This window comes from Coregonus lavaretus (assembly GCF_964263955.1).
Source record: "Coregonus lavaretus genome assembly, chromosome: 37".
Lineage (NCBI taxonomy): Eukaryota > Metazoa > Chordata > Actinopteri > Salmoniformes > Salmonidae > Coregonus > Coregonus lavaretus.
The window spans coordinates 35,029,303-35,053,362 of NC_140024.1; the positions used below are offsets into that span (position 1 = coordinate 35,029,303).

At 43.1% G+C, this 24,060-nt stretch overlaps 1 protein-coding gene across 1 annotated transcript in view; it reads right to left on the reverse strand.

Moving 5' to 3' along the window:
• Positions 1–237: 237 nt before the first annotated feature.
• LOC311111897 (long-chain fatty acid transport protein 2-like) overlaps positions 238–24,060 on the reverse strand; it is a 39,182-nt gene continuing 15,359 nt past the window's right edge. The window contains exons 5-10 of the mRNA XM_084154818.1: positions 16,013–16,207; positions 8,826–8,916; positions 8,113–8,311; positions 7,748–7,845; positions 3,585–3,715; positions 238–838 (exon numbers count right to left, since the gene is read on the reverse strand). Coding sequence (XP_084010944.1) covers positions 662–838; positions 3,585–3,715; positions 7,748–7,845; positions 8,113–8,311; positions 8,826–8,916; positions 16,013–16,207 — 891 coding nt within the window. The 3' untranslated portion in view covers positions 238–661. The remainder of the gene's footprint in view (positions 839–3,584; positions 3,716–7,747; positions 7,846–8,112; positions 8,312–8,825; positions 8,917–16,012; positions 16,208–24,060) is intronic.

Here is a 24,060-nt window from a genome sequence, read left to right on the forward strand (position 1 = left end):
AAAAAGGGCTTTATAAATACATTTAATTGATTGATTGATTGATCCTGTGCTTCAGACATTTTTAAAATAGGTTGTTTTGGTGAATCGTTTTTATAGAAAATGTTTTACCACGCTGACGGATATGCCTCTCCTCTGTTTCAACAACAAAACAAAAACAATTACAGTCGCTGGGGCGAAGAGTGGCAGTTTCCCCAAAAGGTCACTAGTCTACTGAACAACAATATAAACGCAACATGCAACAATTTCAACGATTTTACTGAGTTACAGTTCTTATAAGGAAATCAGTCAATTGAAATAAATTCATTAGGCCCTAATCTATGGATTTCACATGACTGGGCAGGGGCGCAGCCATGGGTGGGCCTGGGAGGGCATAGGCCCACCCACTGTGGAGCCAGGCCCATCAGAATTAGTTTTTCCCCACAAAAGGGTTTTATTACAGAGAGAAATACTCCTCAGTTTCATCAGCTGTCCGGGTGGCTGGTCTCAGACGATCCCGCAGGTGAAGAAGCCGGATGTGGAGGTCCTGGGCTGGCGTGGACTAAAACAGGTAGGGACTAAGTAATGCTCATTTTTGTTTTCCGTTGCGAAACGTTTTTTTGAAACGTTTTCCATTTTATGCCCTAATGAACAGGACCCAAGAGTAGTTGAAGCTCAGATGTGTTCACAGCTTGATGTTGCCTGACACTATGGAGCTGTAGACCTGGCCAGACATTGGTGTGTAGCTCTGCTTTTTCTCCTGGAGGATGTACAGAGGGTCTGGGATGCAGGCCGGGTCGAAACCTTCCTCCACCAACCTCACCTTCATCTGCTTGAAGGTCCCCGTCACCTCCACCGCATTCTGGATATGAGAGAGAAAGAAAGAAAGAGAAAGAGAGACAAACACACACAGGCTTTTAGCTCAGTGGACTATTCATCTCCAGTGATGTTTCTGCCATTGAAATCCTTGGGCTGGGAAAAACATTTCAGTGTAGACGACTAAAATATATATTTGTAAATAATATAATCTTTGAGAACTAACAATCACCTAAATAAAAGCTAGACAGTGGGGGAGGATAGAAAATTACAAAAACTATGAATTTAGCAGTATAGATTTAGTTTTTATGTTTGAGCAAAAGAACACAGCATTAAACATGGTAAAATGCCTAGAATTGCAGGAAATTAGCTTTAAAACTGCAAAAACCTGTCTCAGCTTTATGGAGAAAAGTGTACAATTGCAGGAAATTGGCTTAAAAATGCAAACATTTCTCTACGTCGCCAAGATGGGTGCCTCTAAAAAAAATGTTATCCAGAAAAGCCCCTGATCTCATAAGCAAAAAAGAGTCCACACCAATGTTCCCTCCAAATAAATTTCAGGTCTGCTGAGTTCAAACTTGAACATTGTGAAAATTCTGTGCAACTTCCAGCGAGCGTTTACTGTGAACACTGAGGCTGTACCCGCTTTAAGTAGGCTACTGTGGCTATTTGATCATAATGTAGGCCTACCAGAGTGGCCTACCATCAAAAACAATGGAGAAAAATGCATCCCATAACATTTTAACATGGAAATAACTGTTCTATCAGTCAGCCTACAGTAGCAGCTAATGTGTGGTGTTCAATGTAGGCCTACATTCCATGAGACTTTTGGGGAAAAAACAGGCAGGGCTTGACATTAACCTGTTTATCTACTTGTCCTTCAGACAAGGAGGTGACTGAAAATATTGTTGTGTTTGATGCAAGAAACCACTTTACAAAATAAAATGCATTATTATTATTCCCATTATCCCCCCCCCCGTTTGCCAATCAACTAGGAGATCGACCAGTTGGTGACCACTGCTCTAGAAAGTGTAGTTCAATCTCGTGCTTCTCTCTGTGGGATGATATTACTGCATGGTAGTCTCTGGGCTACTGCATGGTAGTCTCTGGGCTACTGCATGGTAGTCTCTGGGCTACTGCATGGTAGTCTCTGCGCTACTGCATGGTAGTCTCTGGGCTACTGCATGGTAGTCTCTGCGCTACTGCATGGTAGTCTCTGGGCTACTGCATGGTAGTCTCTGGGCTACTGCATGGTAGTCTCTGGGCTACTGCATGGTAGTCTCTGGGCTACTGCATGGTAGTCTCTGGGCTACTGCATGGTAGTCTCTGGGCTACTGCATGGTAGTCTCTGGGCTACTGCATGGTAGTCTCTGCGCTACTGCATGGTAGTCTCTGGGCTACTGCATGGTAGTCTCTGCGCTACTGCATGGTAGTCTCTGGGCTACTGCATGGTAGTCTCTGGGCTACTGCATGGTAGTCTCTGGGCTACTGCATGGTAGTCTCTGGGCTACTGCATGGTAGTCTCTGGGCTACTGCATGGTAGTCTCTGGGCTACTGCATGGTAGTCTCTGGGCTACTGCACGGTAGTCTCTGGGCTACTGCACGGTAGTCTCTGGGCTACTGCACGGTAGTCTCTGGGCTACTGCACGGTAGTCTCTGGGCTACTGCACGGTAGTCTCTGGGCTACTGCACGGTAGTCTCTGGGCTACTGCGCGGTAGTCTCTGGGCTACTGCGCGGTAGTCTCTGGGCTACTGCGCGGTAGTCTCTGGGCTACTGCGCGGTAGTCTCTGGGCTACTGCGCGGTAGTCTCTGGGCTACTGCACGGTAGTCTCTGGGCTACTGCACGGTAGTCTCTGGACTACTGCACGGTAGTCTCTGGGCTACTGCACGGTAGTCTCTGGGCTACTGCACGGTAGTCTCTGGGCTACTGCACGGTAGTCTCTGGGCTACTGCACGGTAGTCTCTGGGCTACTGCACGGTAGTCTCTGGGCTACTGCATGGTAGTCTCTGGGCTACTGCATGGTAGTCTCTGGGCTACTGCATGGTAGTCTCTGGGCTACTGCATGGTAGTCTCTGGGCTACTGCATGGTAGTCTCTGGGCTACTGCATGGTAGTCTCTGGGCTACTGCATGGTAGTCTCTGGGCTACTGCATGGTAGTCTCTGGGCTACTGCATGGTAGTCTCTGGGCTACTGCATGGTAGTCTCTGGGCTACTGCATGGTAGTCTCTGGGCTACTGCATGGTAGTCTCTGGGCTACTGCATGGTAGTCTCTGGGCTACTGCACGGTAGTCTCTGGGCTACTGCACGGTAGTCTCTGGGCTACTGCATGGTAGTCTCTGGGCTACTGCATGGTAGTCTCTGGGCTACTGCATGGTAGTCTCTGGGCTACTGCACGGTAGTCTCTGGGCTACTGCACGGTAGTCTCTGGGCTACTGCATGGTAGTCTCTGGGCTACTGCATGGTAGTCTCTGGGCTACTGCATGGTAGTCTCTGGGCTACTGCACGGTAGTCTCTGGGCTACTGCACGGTAGTCTCTGGGCTACTGCATGGTAGTCTCTGGGCTACTGCGTGGTAGTCTCTGGGCTACTGCACGGTAGTCTCTGGGCTACTGCGCGCCTGCCCGCAGCTTAGAGGGAACATTGGTCCACACACACTCTGATATATGCTCCATTTTTCAACCCGTAGGTCGAGACAAAAGCAAAAATGTTGATTCTACTTTCTAATAAATAATAATATGAATAGTCTACAATTAATAATGTAATGTAAGAAGAAAGACTTTTCAATAGTTACCTGAATGCGTATGAAGCGTGGCCGTGCATATGGCGGTAAGTAGCTGGCTACATGGCTGAACGTTTTGTTGCCATCAAACTGTTCTCCCTCCTTCACCGTGACGGCAGCCATTCCGATCCTCCCCTCGTGGCCTTGGAGGCAGAACACAACAATCACTCATTCCAACAACTAAACAATCAGAACACAACAATCACTCATTCCAACAACTAAACAATCAGAACGCAACAATCACTCATTCCTACAACTAAACAATCAGAACACAACAATCACTCATTCCTACAACTGTACAATCAGAACGCAACAATCACTCATTCCTACAACTAAACAATCAGAACACAACAATCACTCATTCCTACAACTAAACAATCAGAACACAACAATCACTCATTCCTACAACTGTACAATCAGAACACAACAATCACTCATTCCTACAACTGTACAATCAGAACGCAACAATCACTCATTCCTACAACTAAACAATCAGAACACAACAATCACTCATTCCTACAACTGAACAATCAGAACACAACAATCACTCATTCCAACAACTAAACAATCAGAACGCATCATACTGTGACACTTTCTGTATTTTAAAGTTATTTTAAACTTGACTGCTGACATGCAAAACATTTTGGGACTGTATCAACAGTGGACTAATGAAACAAACACCAGAAGATAATTCCACTCAAACTTTCAACAAGAAGTTAAGTTTCAAATGATCATCGTCTGGTGAGTGGAACAGTGATTCTTATATCAGCTCGTTTGCTGTTTTTAGCTATCGCGTTGAAAATAACGTCTGTGAAACATTGTTGCAGTTTTTAAACTTTAGAGCACCAGTTAAACTTTAGAGCACCGGTTACTTTGTGTGCTGAATGTGAAAAAGATGTTTGCAATGGGAAGTGATTGTTGTACATTTCGATTGGGAAATGCTTAGCCTAATGGTTGTGTTTTTGTATTATTATGACTGGGACCTACTGGCTTTTTGCAGTGTATTTGGATAGTATTCTGACCCCTTGACTTTTTCCACATGTTGTTAAGATACAGCCTTATTCTAAAACGGATTCAATACTTTCCCCCCACCCCTCATCAATCTACACACAATACCCCATAATGACAAGGATCTCTCTGTACTTTACTCCGTTCATCTTTCCCTCTATCCTGACTAGTCTCCCAGTCCCAGCCGCTGAAAAACATCCCCACAGCATGATGCTGCCACCACCATGCTTCACCGTAGGGATGCTGCCAGGTTTCCTCCAGACGTGACACTTGGCATTCAGGCCAAAGAGTTCAATCTTGGTTTCATCAGACCAGAGAATTTTGTTTCTCATGGTCTGAGAGTCCTTTAGGTGCCTTTTGGCAAACTCCAAGCGAGCTGTCATGTGCCTTTTACTGAGGAGTGGCTTCCGTCTGGTTACTCTTCCATAAAGGCCTGATTGGTGGAGTGCTGCAGAGACGGTTGTCCTTCTGGCAGGTTCTCCCATCTCGCCTGAATAACTCTGGAGCTCTGTCAGAGTGACCATCGGGTTCTTGGTCACCTCCCTGACCAAGGCCCTTCTCCTCCAATTGCTCAGTTTGGCTGGGCAGCCAGCTCTAGGAAGAGTCTTGGTGGTTTCAAACTTCTTCCATTTAAGAATGATGGAGGCTACTGTGTTCTTGGGAACCTTCAATGCTGCAGAAATGTTTTGTTTCCCTTCCCCAGATCTGTGCCTCGACACAATCCTGTCTCGGAGCTCTACAGACAATTCCTTCGAACTGATGGCTTGGTTTTTGCTCTGACATGCACTGTCAACTGTGGGACCTTATATGGACAGGTTCGTGCCTTTCCAAATCATGTCCAATCAATTGAATTTACCACAGGTGGACTCTAATCAAGTTGTAGAAACATCTCAAGGATGATCAATGGAAACAGGATGCACCTGAGCTTTCTACTAAGCTATATGGAATTGTTTTAAGAAGGTCATACCAAGGATCATTTAGTTATTTGATTTTGAATTTTAAGACCCCTTGAAGTATAAAAAAAATTGAATTTGTCCTTACTGCTATTAGCCCATACAAACACATTGACTAACAGATTCACTACATGGAACAACAGATAGTCCCTAAAAAACAACAAAAGGAAGTTTGTTCTGAAGTGTCTGTCCTATATCTGAGAGATATAAGAAAGATCACGAAACATTTGTTTTATTTTTTATTACATGTATTTAACCCCTTATTTTTGGCAGTAAACAGTCTCCATTGATACCTTCCTTCATCTTTTCAACTGATACCGGGGGGACCTGTGGGGGTCATAGAGCAAAACAGAGAACACCATCGTATTTGTGAGAGTCTCATCTTTCGTAATAGTTTTGTCGGCCAAACCGTTCGGACGCTACAGACGATTTTGTGAGAAGGCCGATCTTCGGGACGTCTCATGGTCTGGCAAACACCGCTCTAGCTCCGTCACCTTTCACCCCAGATGCGGAAGTGTGACATCGGCGGATGTGGTGGATTGAGACGCATCCAATGCAAGATATCTCTAGCTTAAACTAACAGATTTTGGGGGGATTTTTTGTTTTGTTTTACACCATGTTGAGTGTGACTGCTCTCTTTCTATAAACCCTATGTGTGTTCTCTCCTACGTGGCGCACTGCATATTACAGTCACTGTTCCTTCAGCATCACCAGCCTGTCAAACACACATCCTCTGATGTGTCACTGTTGTTGTCGTGGTGATAGTGTGATAGTGATGGCGTCAGGCTACCACAGGCTGTGTAAGCAGCGTGGTTGTGGTTGTTGGTAGCATTATCCATGAGGGCGCTGCCTCTGTGTGAGTGGCAGCCCCAAGCATGGCTCGGCCTCAGGCCTGTTTCATTTAGTTGGGTGCATTAAGTGATGCTATGTTTCTGTTATTTTTCAAGATTTTTTAGTTTGGTACAACGTGTTGGAAGGCTTAGGTCCAATTGCCACTGTTTGCGTTCGAGTTAAGGTTACCTGGTACTTGGATCAAGATTAGGGTTACCTGGTCCCTCGATCAAGGTTAGGGTTAGGGTTCCCTGGTACTTGCATTAAGGTAAGGGTTAGATTTACCTGGTACTTGGATTAAGGTAAGGGTTATATTTACCTGGTACTTGCATTAAGGTAAGGGTTAGATTTACCTGGTACTTGGATTAAGGTAAAGGTTAGATTTACCTGGTACTTGGATTAAGGTATGGGTTAGATTTACCTGGTACTTGGATTAAGGTAAGGGTTAGATTTACCTGGTACTTGCATTAAGGTAAGGGTTAGATTTACCTGGTACTTGGATTAAGGTAAGGGTTAGATTTACCTGGTACTTGGATTAAGGTAAAGGTTAGATTTACCTGGTACTTGGATTAAGGTAAGGGTTAGATTTACCTGGTACTTGGATTAAGGTAAGGGTTAGATTTACCTGGTACTTGGATTAATAATAATAATATGCCATTTAGCAGACGCTTTTATCCAAAGCGACTTACAGTCATGCGTGCATACATTTTTGTGTATGGGTGGTCCCGGGGATCGAACCCACTACCTTGGCGTTACAAGCGCCGTGCTCTACCAGCTGAGCTACAGAGGTAATGGTTAGATTTACCTGGTACTTGCATTAAGGTAAGGGTTAGATTTACCTGGTCCTTGGATTAAGGTAAGGGTTAGATTTACCTGGTACTTGGATTAAGGTAAGGGTTAGATTTACCTGGTACTTGGATTAAGGTATGGGTTAGATTTACCTGGTACTTGGATTAAGGTATGGGTTAGATTTACCTGGTACTTGGATTAAGGTAAGGGTTAGATTTACCTGGTACTTGGATTAAGGTAAGGGTTAGATTTACCTGGTACTTGGATTAAGGTATGGGTTAGATTTACCTGGTACTTGGATTAAGGTAAGGGTTAGATTTACCTGGTACTTGGATTAAGGTTAGGGTTAGATTTACCTGGTACTTGGATTAAGGTAAGGGTTAGATTTACCTGGTACTTGGATTAAGGTAAGGGTTAGATTTACCTGGTACTTGGATTAAGGTAAGGGTTAGATTTACCTGGTACTTGGATTAAGGTTAGGGTTAGATTTACCTGGTACTTGGATTAAGGTAAGGGTTAGATTTACCTGGTACTTGGATTAAGGTAAGGGTTAGATTTACCTGGTACTTGGATTAAGGTTAGGGTTAGATTTACCTGGTACTTGGACGCCGTAGACATTCGCCTCTTGGACAAAGTCTATCAGGGTGAGGATGTCAGCTACTTCAGTTGTGGCCACGTTCTCTCCCTTCCACCTGTAGGGGTCAATACAACTCCAGTCAATATAATATAATATGTTCTCTCCCTTCCACCTGTAGGGGTCAATACAACTCCAGTCAATATCATATAATATGTTCTCTCCCTTCCACCTGTAGGGGTCAATACAACTCCAGTCAATATCATATAATATGTTCTCTCCCTTCCACCTGTAGGGGTCAATACAACTCCAGTCAATATCATAGAATATAATAGAATATGGTTCCATATATTTGGAAAGTCATACTGTAGGTCAGGATATGTACCTGAATGTATCTCCGACTCGATCCTGAAAGTAAATAAAGTTGTCCTGGTCTATCTTCAGCAGGTCTCCACTGTTAAAGTACAGATCTCCTTTCTGAAACACGTCTCTCAGTCTCTTCTTCTCTGTCTGCTGGCTGTTCTTAGCGTATCCAACAAAAGGAGCGATGTCTGTGATCTTCGACACCAACAGTCCTGTCTCACCTTCAGGAAGACACACACACCATAATGTAGACCTATACCCAACAGTCCTGTCTCACCTTCTTGAAGACACACACACCATAATGTAGACCTACTCCAACAGTCCTGTCTCACCTTCAGGAAGACACACACACCATAATGTAGACCTACTCCAACAGTCCTGTCTCACCTTCAGGAAGACACACACACCATAATGTAGACCTACTCCAACAGTCCTGTCTCACCTTCAGGAAGACACACACACCATAATGTAGACCTCCACAGTCTCTGCCTTAGGGAAAGGGCCATACACACACACATGAATAGCATAATATACATTGAGATCTGTGTGATTTTCAGGTCATTATTGTAAACCAGAATGTGTCCACAATAACCTCCCTGGTTGAATAAAAGCAATTAATAAATGAATAAACAGTACAGAACGAGCCTCCAACTCCAGCCCTGGAGAGCCACAGTACAGTGGGTGCAGGCTTTTGTTCCTGCCCAACACTAACACACCTATGAAAGAGTATCTCACCTTTAGGAGCTTCTACACACAGTCCGGTAGAGTCTCTGATTGGTTCATCTCTCTCTGTGTCGTATTTAATCAGAGCATAAGGAAACAGCTTCTATAAGAGGGACAGGAGAGACACCATGATCAGAACATAGTGAAACAGCTTCTATAAGAGGGAGAGACACCATGATCAGAACATAGTGAAACAGCTTCTATAAGAGGGAGAGACACCATGATCAGAACATAGTGAAACAGCTTCTATAAGAGGGAGAGACACCATGATCAGAACATAGTGAAACAGCTTCTATAAGAGGGAGAGACACCATGATCAGAACATAGTGAAACAGCTTCTATAAGAGGGAGAGACACCATGATCAGAACATAGTGAAACAGCTTCTATAAGAGGGAGAGACACCATGATCAGAACATAGTGAAACAGCTTCTATAAGAGGGAGAGACACCATGATCAGAACATAGTGAAACAGCTTCTATAAGAGGGAGAGACACCATGATCAGAACATAGTGAAACAGCTTCTATAAGAGGGAGAGACACCATGATCAGAACATAGTGAAACAGCTTCTATAAGAGGGAGAGACATCATGATCAGAACATAGTGAAACAGCTTCTATAAGAGGGACAGGAGAGACACCATGATCAGAACATAGTGAAACAGCTTATATAAGAGGGAGAGACACCATGATCAGAACATAGTGAAACAGCTTCTATAAGAGGGAGAGACACCATGATCAGAACATAGTGAAACAGCTTCTATAAGAGGGACAGGAGAGACACCATGATCAGAACATAGTGAAACAGCTTCTATAAGAGGGAGAGACACCATGATCAGAACATAGTGAAACAGCTTCTATAAGAGGGAGAGACACCATGATCAGAACATAGTGAAACAGCTTCTATAAGAGGGAGAGACACCATGATCAGAACATAGTGAAACAGCTTCTATAAGAGGGAGAGACATCATGATCAGAACATAGTGAAACAGCTTCTATAAGAGGGAGAGACATCATGATCAGAACATAGTGAAACAGCTTCTATAAGAGGGAGAGACACCATGATCAGAACATAGTGAAACAGCTTCTATAAGAGGGAGAGACACCATGATCAGAACATAGTGAAACAGCTTCTATAAGAGGGAGAGACACCATGATCAGAACATAGTGAAACAGCTTCTATAAGAGGGAGAGACACCATGATCAGAACATAGTGAAACAGCTTCTATAAGAGGGAGAGACACCATGATCAGAACATAGTGAAACAGCTTCTATAAGAGGGAGAGACACCATGATCAGAACATAGTGAAACAGCTTCTATAAGAGGGAGAGACACCATGATCAGAACATAGTGAAACAGCTTCTATAAGAGGGAGAGACACCATGATCAGAACATAGTGAAACAGCTTCTATAAGAGGGAGAGACACCATGATCAGAACATAGTGAAACAGCTTCTATAAGAGGGACAGGAGAGACATCATGATCAGAACATAGTGAAACAGCTTCTATAAGAGGGACAGGAGAGACACCATGATCAGAACATAGTGAAACAGCTTCTATAAGAGGGAGAGACACCATGATCAGAACATAGTGAAACAGCTTCTATAAGAGGGAGAGACATCATGATCAGAACATAGTGAAACAGCTTCTATAAGAGGGAGAGACACCATGATCAGAACATAGTGAAACAGCTTCTATAAGAGGGAGAGACATCATGATCAGAACATAGTGAAACAGCTTCTATAAGAGGGAGAGACACCATGATCAGAACATAGTGAAACAGCTTCTATAAGAGGGAGAGACATCATGATCAGAACATAGTGAAACAGCTTCTATAAGAGGGAGAGACACCATGATCAGAACATAGTGAAACAGCTTCTATAAGAGGGAGAGACACCACGATCAGAACATAGTGAAACAGCTTCTATAAGAGGGACAGGAGAGACACCATGATCAGAACATAGTGAAACAGCTTCTATAAGAGGGAGAGACACCATGATCAGAACATAGTGAAACAGCTTCTATAAGAGGGAGAGACACCATGATCAGAACATAGTGAAACAGCTTCTATAAGAGGGACAGGAGAGACATCATGATCAGAACATAGTGAAACAGCTTCTATAAGAGGGAGAGACATCATGATCAGAACATAGTGAAACAGCTTCTATAAGAGGGAGAGACACCATGATCAGAACATAGTGAAACAGCTTCTATAAGAGGGACAGGAGAGACACCATGATCAGAACATAGTGAAACAGCTTCTATAAGAGGGAGAGACATCATGATCAGAACATAGTGAAACAGCTTCTATAAGAGGGAGAGACACCATGATCAGAACATAGTGAAACAGCTTCTATAAGAGGGAGAGACACCATGATCAGAACATAGTGAAACAGCTTCTATAAGAGGGACAGGAGAGACACCATGATCAGAACATAGTGAAACAGCTTCTATAAGAGGGAGAGACACCATGATCAGAACATAGTGAAACAGCTTCTATAAGAGGGAGAGACATCATGATCAGAACATAGTGAAACAGCTTCTATAAGAGGGAGAGACACCATGATCAGAACATAGTGAAACAGCTTCTATAAGAGGGAGAGACACCATGATCAGAACATAGTGAAACAGCTTCTATAAGAGGGAGAGACATCATGATCAGAACATAGTGAAACAGCTTCTATAAGAGGGAGAGACACCATGATCAGAACATAGTGAAACAGCTTCTATAAGAGGGAGAGACACCATGATCAGAACATAGTGAAACAGCTTCTATAAGAGGGAGAGACATCATGATCAGAACATAGTGAAACAGCTTCTATAAGAGGGAGAGACATCATGATCAGAACATAGTGAAACAGCTTCTATAAGAGGGAGAGACACCATGATCAGAACATAGTGAAACAGCTTCTATAAGAGGGAGAGACACCATGATCAGGACATAGTGAAACAGCTTCTATAAGAGGGAGAGACACCATGATCAGAACATAGTGAAACAGCTTCTATAAGAGGGAGAGACACCATGATCAGAACATAGTGAAACAGCTTCTATAGGAGGGAGAGACACCATGATCAGAACATAGTGAAACAGCTTCTATAAGAGGGACAGGAGAGACACCATGATCAGAACATAGTGAAACAGCTTCTATAAGAGGGAGAGACACCATGATCAGAACATAGTGAAACAGCTTCTATAAGAGGGAGAGACACCATGATCAGAACATAGTGAAACAGCTTCTATAAGAGGGAGAGACACCATGATCAGAACATAGTGAAACAGCTTCTATAAGAGGGACAGGAGAGACACCATGATCAGAACATAGTGAAACAGCTTCTATAAGAGGGAGAGACACCATGATCAGAACATAGTGAAACAGCTTCTATAAGAGGGAGAGACATCATGATCAGAACATAGTGAAACAGCTTCTATAAGAGGGAGAGACACCATGATCAGAACATAGTGAAACAGCTTCTATAAGAGGGAGAGACATCATGATCAGAACATAGTGAAACAGCTTCTATAAGAGGGAGAGACACCATGATCAGAACATAGTGAAACAGCTTCTATAAGAGGGAGAGACACCATGATCAGAACATAGTGAAACAGCTTCTATAAGAGGGAGAGACACCATGATCAGAACATAGTGAAACAGCTTCTATAAGAGGGAGAGACACCATGATCAGAACATAGTGAAACAGCTTCTATAAGAGGGAGAGACACCATGATCAGAACATAGTGAAACAGCTTCTATAAGAGGGAGAGACATCATGATCAGAACATAGTGAAACAGCTTCTATAAGAGGGAGAGACACCATGATCAGAACATAGTGAAACAGCTTCTATAAGAGGGAGAGACACCATGATCAGAACATAGTGAAACAGCTTCTATAAGAGGGAGAGACATCATGATCAGAACATAGTGAAACAGCTTCTATAAGAGGGAGAGACACCATGATCAGAACATAGTGAAACAGCTTCTATAAGAGGGAGAGACACCATGATCAGAACATAGTGAAACAGCTTCTATAAGAGGGACAGGAGAGACACCATGATCAGAACATAGTGAAACAGCTTCTATAGGAGGGAGAGACACCATGATCAGAACATAGTGAAACAGCTTCTATAAGAGGGACAGGAGAGACACCATGATCAGAACATAGTGAAACAGCTTCTATAAGAGGGAGAGACATCATGATCAGAACATAGTGAAACAGCTTCTATAAGAGGGAGAGACACCATGATCAGAACATAGTGAAACAGCTTCTATAAGAGGGAGAGGAGAGACACCATGATCAGAACATAGTGAAACAGCTTCTATAAGAGGGACAGGAGAGACACCATGATCAGAACATAGTGAAACAGCTTCTATAAGAGGGAGAGACACCATGATCAGAACATAGTGAAACAGCTTCTATAAGAGGGAGAGACACCATGATCAGAACATAGTGAAACAGCTTCTATAAGAGGGAGAGACACCATGATCAGAACATAGTGAAACAGCTTCTATAAGAGGGAGAGACACCATGATCAGAACATAGTGAAACAGCTTCTATAAGAGGGAGAGACACCATGATCAGAACATAGTGAAACAGCTTCTATAAGAGGGAGAGACACCATGATCAGAACATAGTGAAACAGCTTCTATAAGAGGGAGAGACACCATGATCAGAACATAGTGAAACAGCTTCTATAAGAGGGACAGGAGAGACACCATGATCAGAACATAGTGAAACAGCTTCTATAGGAGGGAGAGACACCATGATCAGAACATAGTGAAACAGCTTCTATAAGAGGGACAGGAGAGACACCATGATCAGAACATAGTGAAACAGCTTCTATAAGAGGGAGAGACATCATGATCAGAACATAGTGAAACAGCTTCTATAAGAGGGAGAGACACCATGATCAGAACATAGTGAAACAGCTTCTATAAGAGGGAGAGACACCATGATCAGAACATAGTGAAACAGCTTCTATAAGAGGGAGAGACACCATGATCAGAACATAGTGAAACAGCTTCTATAAGAGGGAGAGACATCATGATCAGAACATAGTGAAACAGCTTCTATAAGAGGGAGAGACACCATGATCAGAACATAGTGAAACAGCTTCTATAAGAGGGAGAGACACCATGATCAGAACATAGTGAAACAGCTTCTATAAGAGGGAGAGACACCATGATCAGAACATAGTGAAACAGCTTCTATAAGAGGGAGAGACACCATGATCAGAACATAGTGAAACAGCTTCTATAAGAGGGAGAGACACCATGATCAGAACATAGTGAAACAGCTTCTATAAGAGGGAGAGACACCATGATCAGAACATAGTGAAACAGCTTCTATAAGAGGGAGAGACATCATGATCAGAACATAGTGAAACAGCTTCTATAAGAGGGAGAGACACCATGATCAGAACATAGTGAAACAGCTTCTATAAGAGGGACAGGAGAGACACCATGATCAGAACATAGTGAAACAGCTTCTATAAGAGGGAGAGACACCATGATCAGAACATAGTGAAACAGCTTCTATAAGAGGGAGAGACACCATGATCAGAACATAGTGAAACAGCTTCTATAAGAGGGAGAGACACCATGATCAGAACATAGTGAAACAGCTTCTATAAGAGGGAGAGACACCATGATCAGAACATAGTGAAACAGCTTCTATAAGAGGGAGAGACACCATGATCAGAACATAGTGAAACAGCTTCTATAGGAGGGAGAGACACCATGATCAGAACATAGTGAAACAGCTTCTATAAGAGGGAGAGACACCATGATCAGAACATAGTGAAACAGCTTCTATAAGAGGGAGAGACACCATGATCAGAACATAGTGAAACAGCTTCTATAAGAGGGAGAGACACCATGATCAGAACATAGTGAAACAGCTTCTATAAGAGGGAGAGACACCATGATCAGAACATAGTGAAACAGCTTCTATAAGAGGGAGAGACACCATGATCAGAACATAGTGAAACAGCTTCTATAAGAGGGACAGGAGAGACACCATGATCAGAACATAGTGAAACAGCTTCTATAAGAGGGAGAGACATCATGATCAGAACATAGTGAAACAGCTTCTATAAGAGGGAGAGACACCATGATCAGAACATAGTGAAACAGCTTCTATAAGAGGGAGAGACATCATGATCAGAACATAGTGAAACAGCTTCTATAAGAGGGAGAGACACCATGATCAGAACATAGTGAAACAGCTTCTATAAGAGGGAGAGACACCATGATCAGAACATAGTGAAACAGCTTCTATAAGAGGGAGAGACACCATGATCAGAACATAGTGAAACAGCTTCTATAAGAGGGACAGGAGAGACACCATGATCAGAACATAGTGAAACAGCTTCTATAAGAGGGAGAGACACCATGATCAGAACATAGTGAAACAGCTTCTATAAGAGGGAGAGACACCATGATCAGAACATAGTGAAACAGCTTCTATAAGAGGGAGAGACACCATGATCAGAACATAGTGAAACAGCTTCTATAAGAGGGAGAGACACCATGATCAGAACATAGTGAAACAGCTTCTATAAGAGGGAGAGACACCATGATCAGAACATAATGAAACAGCTTCTATAAGAGGGAGAGACACCATGATCAGAACATAGTGAAACAGCTTCTATAAGAGGGAGAGACACCATGATCAGAACATAGTGAAACAGCTTCTATAAGAGGGAGAGGAGAGGCATCACTGTGATAAAGGCACGGTATTTCAGTTGATTTTCGGACCTGGTAAAATGTCCAATGTACATTTTCTACAACGTAAAACCTTTACCAATTTAATACAAATAAAAGTATCTAGCTATCCTAAGATAAACGCACTAACTATAAGTGAGTCTGGATAAGAGAGTTTTCTAAATGACTAAAATGTAATGTAAATGTAGAGGGAGGCATGATATCTCAGTAGAGTTGGGGTCAATTCCATTTCAATTCAGTAACTGATATTAAATGGAATTGTCCCCAACCCTGGTTCTTAGAAGTCAGATCTTCAGGCCCCTTATTCATAAAGTGTCTCAGAGTAAAGAGTGCTGATCTAGGATCAATTTGACCTTTTAGATCATAATGAATAAGATTTAATGAACAGGGGGGACCTGATCCGAGATCAGCACTCCTACTCTGAGAGGCATTATAAATCCTGGCCCAGGAGTCAGGGCTGTTCAGGAGTCAGTCCTTACCCGGTGTAGGTAGTTGACTCGTCCGATAGCTCCTATCTTCCCGGTGTAGTTGACGAATCCCACGTTGCCCTCAGTTGAAGCATAAAACTCCCTCACGTCCATGTTCCCAAAGCGGTTGAGGAACTCCTTCCATATCTCTGCTCTCACACCGTTACCAATGGCCAGCCTGACTTTGTGCTCTCTGTCGTTGTCTCTCTGGAACGTTGGGAGAAAACAGAAACATTCATCTTTTCAATGTTTATTTTTATGTCAATCATTGTTATTGTGAAGACAAAGACACATTTACTCATTGGGTGAACAATAATGTTTTTCTAATTGTAGTTGTCATTTGAACAGCCATATAGTGTATTACCAATAGAGACAGGAGTCTGTACAGACCTGGAAAATATCCTGTTGGTTTGAGTTCCAGGCAGTAAAACAGACATTTTAAAAACAACTCAAATGGAAATCATGTAACCTCAGTACGACCTTGCCGTCAAAAATTGTTTTCAGAATGAAAATCAAAACCTTAAAGTACCAATATCTTTGCCTGGCTTCCCAAACTCCTTGCACTGGCCAAACGCTAGGCCACGCCCACGGACGTTCGTTTCTTCTCTGCGATGAGTCTGGATCTGAGTACCTCCCTGTCAATTTCTAGAACGCAAACACATTCTAAACTTTCTGATTGGTCCCAGAAACCAATGGGTTGGGCCAGAGACAGAACACACGTGAATAAAGCGACGTTTTTGAAAATTCGTAATTGGCATTGATACTCTGATTGGTTAGAGATGATCCAATCGCTGATGACTTTGTTTTGTACAACACCCCTCATTTTGATGTCACCACAAACTACTTCAGCGATGGCAGTCTCAGACTGAAGTATGTAGCGAACACAGAGCAGCGGAACAATTCAGTTTAAGTCGTCAGGCAACCAATATCTTTCCTTTTCAATATCTTTCCTTTTTCAATATCTTTCAATATCTTTCCTTTTCTATACATTCTGTAGTATATGTAGGTACAGTACATTCAGTTCCAAAAGTCATTTGGAAACAACTGAAAAGAAAACTAACATCGTAAGCTAACATTCTATTAGGTTCTATTAACATTCTAACCTAACATTCTATAACATTCTAACCTAACATTCTATAACATTCTAACCTAACATTCTATTAGGTTCTATTAACATTGTAACCTAACATTCTATAACATTCTAACCTAACATTCTATTAGGTTCTATTAACATTCTAACCTAACATTCTATAACATTCTAACCTAACGTTCTATAACATTCTAACCTAACATTATTTTGAACTATCCAATGAAAGGTTCGAAAACATGACCCGCAATACATGATTACATTCCCCTTCCCTGACGCAGAGATATGGTTTCCCAGCCTCAGCCCCAGCCTCAGCCTCAGCCCCAGCCGCAGCCTCAGCCGCAGCCTCAGCCCAAGCCTCAGCCCAAGCCTCAGCCCCAGCCCAAGCCTCAGCCTACCACTGACTGTCATTCCACATGGTAGAGTTCCTAAGTAAAGGCCACTAGCTATTCCGAGAGGACCACCAGATCAGAACCACGAGGGGTGGGTCTTAAATGGCACCCTATTCCCTATATACTGTAGTCCACTACTTTTACCCTGGTGAAACTATATAGGGAATAGGGTGCAATTTCAGATGCAACTCTAGACCACTAGGCTGTGGGAGGGTCACATGGTGTGTCTGTACGTGGAGAGGGGTTCAGTTTCAAATGGCGGAACACAGAATGTTTACATTGCTCTCCAGGACACGCCTTTCAGGGCCCTGAAATATGACATAACAAGTAAGGGGACGTGGATGACGTGCAAACCAATATTTCATTTCTGAATTGGTTCAAATTAGTTTAGGGTTGGAGTTAGGGTTAGAGTTAGGGTTAGAGTTAGGGTTAGGGTTAGGGTTAGAGTTAGGGTTAGGGTTAGGGTTAGGGTTAAGGTAATGGTTAGGGTTAGGGTTATGGTTAGGGTTTGGGCTAGTTGAGCGGTCAATGGGATGCTGGTCAGAAAAGTATTTTAAGTCTCCCCCCATACATTTTGGGGAAAGGCTCCTTTTGGGAGATTTGGTGATGAGAAGAAGACAGAACTGCCTGCATGTAGCCTAGTCCAGAAAATACAAGGTGATAGCATCTTCCATAAAATGGCGTCTCTCATAACCGCCTGCATATTTTTACCGTAAAAAAAAAAAGAGGCACATGAGAAACATCTGCTACTATAATATCCAGATTAAAACCTAACCTATCGATGAAATGTTGAACTCGATCATCTGTCTGGATTCAATCCAACTCAATAGAAAATATCACCTTAGAACATTCCAGGTCAGTGATATTGATAACAGTAAGGTGACACAGTGAATCTATTTCCGACGCTACAGCTGTGGCCGGGTTGTAAGACAACCTAGCTGGAGAGTTTTGGAAGTGGCCGAGAGGGTCTCGGTCTGATTGGACAAACAGAAGGAGCAGTTCGCGCCACAAAGTCTGGGAGTAAACCACACCTGGCTTCACTAGTCTGTAACACTATAAGAGCGTCTGCTAAATGAATAAAATGTAAAATGTAGTCTGTGACACTAGTCTGTAACACTAGTCTGTGACACTAGTCTGTAACACTAGTCTGTGACACTAGTCTGTGACACTAGTCTGTAACACTAGTCTGTAACACTAGTCTGTGACACTAGTCTGTGATACTAGTCTGTAACACTAGTCTGTGACACTAGTCTGTAACACTAGTCGGTAACACTAGTCTGTAACACTAGTCTGTAATACTAGTCTGTGACACTAGTCTGTAACACTAGTCTGTAACACTAGTCTGTGACACTAGTCTGTAACACTAGTCTGTAACACTAGTCGGTAACACTAGTCTGTAACACTAGTCTGTAATACTAGTCTGTGACACTAGTCTGTAACACTAGTCTGTGACACTAGTCTGTGACATTAGTCTGTAACACTAGTCTGTAACACTAGTCTGTGACACTAGTCTGTAACACTAGTCTGTAACACTAGTCTGTGACACTAGTCTGTAACACTAGTCTGTAACACTAGTCTGTGACACTAGTCTGTAACACTAGTCTGTGACACTAGTCTGTGACACTAGTCTGTAACACTAGTCTGTAACACTAGTCTGTGACACTAGTCTGTGACACTAGTCTGTAACACTAGTCTGTGACACTAGTCTGTGATACTAGTCTGTAACACTAGTCTGTGACACTAGTCTGTGACACTAGTCTGTGACACTAGTCTGTGACACTAGTCGGTAACACTAGTCTGTGACACTAGTCTGAGACACTAGTCTGTGACACTAGTCTGTGACACTAGTCTGTAACACTAGTCTGTAACACTAGTCTATAACACTAGTCTGTGACACTAGTCTGTAACACTAGTCTGTAACACTAGTCTGTGACACTAGTCTGTGACACTAGTCTGTGACACTAGTCTGTAACACTAGTCTGTAACACTAGTCTGTGACACTAGTCTGTGACACTAGTCTGTAACACTAGTCTGTGACACTAGTCTGTGACACTAGTCTGTGATACTAGTCTGTAACACTAGTCTGTAACACTAGTCTGTAACACTAGTCTGTGACACTAGTCTGTGACACTAGTCTGTGACACTAGTCGGTAACACTAGTCTGAGACACTAGTCTGTGACACTAGTCTGTGACACTAGTCTGTAACACTAGTCTGTGACACTAGTCTGTGACACTAGTCTGCGACACTAGTCTGCAACACTAGTCTGTAACAATAGTCTGTGACACTAGTCTGTGACACTAGTCGGTAACACTAGTCTGTAACACTAGTCTGTAACACTAGTCTGTGACACTAGTCTGTAACACTAGTCTGTGACACTAGTCTATAACACTAGTCTGTGACACTAGTCTGTGACACTAGTCTGTGACACTAGTCTGTGACACTAGTCGGTAACACTAGTCTGTAACACTAGTCTGTGACACTAGTCTGTAACACTAGTCTGTAACACTAGTCTGTAACACTAGGCTGGGACACTAGTCTGGGACACTAGTCTGTGACACTAGTCTGTAACACTAGTCTGTAACACTAGTCTGAGACACTAGTCTGTAACACTAGTCTGTGACACTAGTCGGTGACACTAGTCTGTGACACTAGTCTGTATCACTAGTCTGTGACACTAGTCTGTAACACTAGTCTGTAACACTAGTCGGTAACACTAGTCTGGGACACTAGTCTGGGACACTAGTCTGTAACACTAATCTGTAACACTAGTCTGTGACACTAGTCTGTGACACTAGTCTGTAACACTAGTCTGTAACACTAGTCTGTAACACTAGTCTGTGACACTAGGCTGGGACACTAGTCTGGGACACTAGTCTGTGACACTAGTCTGTAACACTAGTCTGTAACACTAGTCTGTGACACTAGTCTGTATCACTAGTCTGTGACACTAGTCTGTAACACTAGTCTGTAACACTAGTCGGTAACACTAGTCTGGGACACTAGTCTGGGACACTAGTCTGTAACACTAATCTGTAACACTAGTCTGTGACACTAGTCTGTGACACTAGTCTGTAACACTAGTCTGTAACACTAGTCTGTAACACTAGTCTGTAACACTAGGCTGGGACACTAGTCTGGGACACTAGTCTGTGACACTAGTCTGTAACACTAGTCTGTAACACTAGTCTGAGACACTAGTCTGTAACACTAGTCTGTGACACTAGTCGGTGACACTAGTCTGTGACACTAGTCTGTATCACTAGTCTGTGACACTAGTCTGTAACACTAGTCTGTAACACTAGTCGGTAACACTAGTCTGGGACACTAGTCTGGGACACTAGTCTGTAACACTAATCTGTAACACTAGTCTGTGACACTAGTCTGTGACACTAGTCTGTAACACTAGTCTGTAACACTAGTCTGTAACACTAGTCTGTGACACTAGTCGGTGACACTAGTCTGTGACACCAGTCTGTATCACTAGTCTGTGACACTAGTCTGTGACACTAGTCTGTAACACTAGTCTGTAACACTAGTCTGTAACACTAGTCTGTGACACTAGTCTGTGACACTAGTCTGTGACACTAGTCTGTAACACTAGGCTGGGACACTAGTCTGTAACACTAGTCTGTAACACTAGTCGGTGACACTAGTCTGTATCACTAGTCTGTGACACTAGTCTGTGACACTAGTCTGTGACACTAGTCTGTAACACTAGTCTATAACACTAGTCTGTGACACTAGTCTGTGACACTAGTCTGTAACACTAGTCTGTAACACTAGTCTGTAACACTAGTCTGTGACACTAGTCGGTGACACTAGTCTGTGACACTAGTCTGTAACACTAGTCTGTAACACTAGTCTGTGACACTAGTCTGTGACACTAGTCTGTAACACTAGTCTGTGACACTAGTCTGTGACACTAGTCTGTGATACTAGTCTGTAACACTAGTCTGTAACACTAGTCTGTAACACTAGTCTGTGACACTAGTCTGTGACACTAGTCTGTGACACTAGTCGGTAACACTAGTCTGAGACACTAGTCTGTAACACTAGTCTGTGACACTAGTCTGTAACACTAGTCTGTGACACTAGTCTGTGACACTAGTCTGTGACACTAGTCTGCGACACTAGTCTGCAACACTAGTCTGTAACAATAGTCTGTGACACTAGTCTGTGACACTAGTCGGTAACACTAGTCTGTAACACTAGTCTGTAACACTAGTCTGTAACACTAGTCTGTGACACTAGTCTGTAACACTAGTCTGTGACACTAGTCTATAACACTAGTCTGTGACACTAGTCTGTAACACTAGTCTGTCACACTAGTCTGTGACACTAGTCTGTGACACTAGTCTGTGACACTAGTCTGTAACACTAGTCTGTAACACTAGGCTGGGACACTAGTCTGGGACACTAGTCTGTGACACTAGTCTGTAACACTAGTCTGTAACACTAGTCTGAGACACTAGTCTGTAACACTAGTCTGTGACACTAGTCGGTGACACTAGTCTGTGACACTAGTCTGTATCACTAGTCTGTGACACTAGTCTGTAACACTAGTCTGTAACACTAGTCGGTAACACTAGTCTGGGACACTAGTCTGGGACACTAGTCTGTAACACTAATCTGTAACACTGGTCTGTGACACTAGTCTGTGACACTAGTCTGTAACACTAGTCTATAACACTAGTCTGTGACACTAGTCTGTGACACTAGTCTGTAACACTAGTCTGTAACACTAGTCTGTAACACTAGTCTGTGACACTAGTCGGTGACACTAGTCTGTGACACTAGTCTGTATCACTAGTCTGTGACACTAGTCTGTAACACTAGTCTGTAACACTAGTCGGTAACACTAGTCTGTGACACTAGTCTGTAACACTAGTCTGTAACACTAGTCTGTGACACTAGTCTGTGACACTAGTCTGTAACACTAGTCTGTGACACTAGTCTGTGACACTAGTCTGTAACACTAGTCTGTAACACTAGTCTGTGACACTAGTCTGTGACACTAGTCGGTAACACTAGTCTGTGACACTAGTCTGTAACACTAGTCTGTAACACTAGTCTGTAACACTAGTCTGCAACACTAGTCTGTAACACTAGTCTGTGACACTAGTCGGTAACACTAGTCTGTAACACTAGTCTGTGACACTAGTCTGTAACACTAGTCTGTGACACTAGTCTGTAACACTAGTCTGTAACACTAGTCTATAACACTAGTCTGTGACACTAGTCAGTAAAACACTAGTCTGTGACACTAGTCTGTGACACTAGTCTGTAACACTAGTCTGTGACACTAGTCTGTAACACTAGTCTGTAACACTAGTCTGTAACACTAGTCTGTGACACTAGTCTGTGACACTAGTCTGTGACACTAGTCTAACACTTGGGTTCACCATAGCTCAGTGGGTTAGAGCATGGATGCTGCCGGAAACACCAGAGATGTGAGGTTTGATTCCAGCATGGCCCCTGCATGGGAAACACCAGAGATGTGATGTTTGATTCCAGCATGGTTCCTGCATGGGAAACACCAGAGATGTGAGGTTTGATTCCAGCATGGCCCCCACATGGGAAACACCAGAGATGTGAGGTTTGATTCCAGCATGGCCCCTGCATGGGAAACACCAGAGATGTGAGGTTTGATTCCAGCATGGCACCCAGATGGGAAACACCAGAGATGTGATGTTTGATTCCAGCATGGCCCCCACATGGGAAACACCAGGAAGTGGAGTTTGATTCCAGCATGGCCCCCGCATGGGAAACACCAGGAAGTGGAGTTTGATTCCAGCATGGCCCCCACATGGGAAACACCAGGAAGTGGAGTTTGATTCCAGCATGGCCCCCGCATGGGTTCCTCATGGCCCCTGCATGCTGCCAAGTGGCCTACTAACATGTTATTATTATTAGTGTGTACTCTACAGCACTCGGTCAAAAATATAATGTCAAATACTTTCAAATCCTTGTCTGAAACATGGCTGAAAACATGGCTGGTCAGCCATATACCCTGTAGCTGAGAGAATAAGTAAGCCTTGTCCGAGACAGAAAGGGTCCATATCTCCTGCTTATGTGGCATGAGGCAGCTTGATGTGCAAATAAACCCCCTGGACAGGATGCTAGAACCATAGCAACTACTATGTAATTACTATGTCATAAACCCCCTGGACAGGATGCTAGAACCATAGCAACTACTATGGAATTTCTATGTCATAAACCCCCTGGACAGGATGCTAGAACCATAGCAACTACTATGTAATTACTATGTCATAAACCCCCTGGACAGGATGCTAGAACCATAGCAACTACTATGTAATTACTATGTCATAAACCCCCTGGACAGGATGCTAGAACCATAGCAACTACTATGGAATTACTATGTCATAAACCCCCTGGACAGGATGCTAGAACCATAGCAACTACTATGTAATTACTATGTCATAAACCCCCTGGACAGGATGCTAGAACCATAGCAACTACTATGTAATTACTATGTCATAAACCTCCTGGACAGGATGCTAGAACCATAGCAACTACTATGTAATTACTATGTCATAAAGCCCCTGGACAGGATGCTAG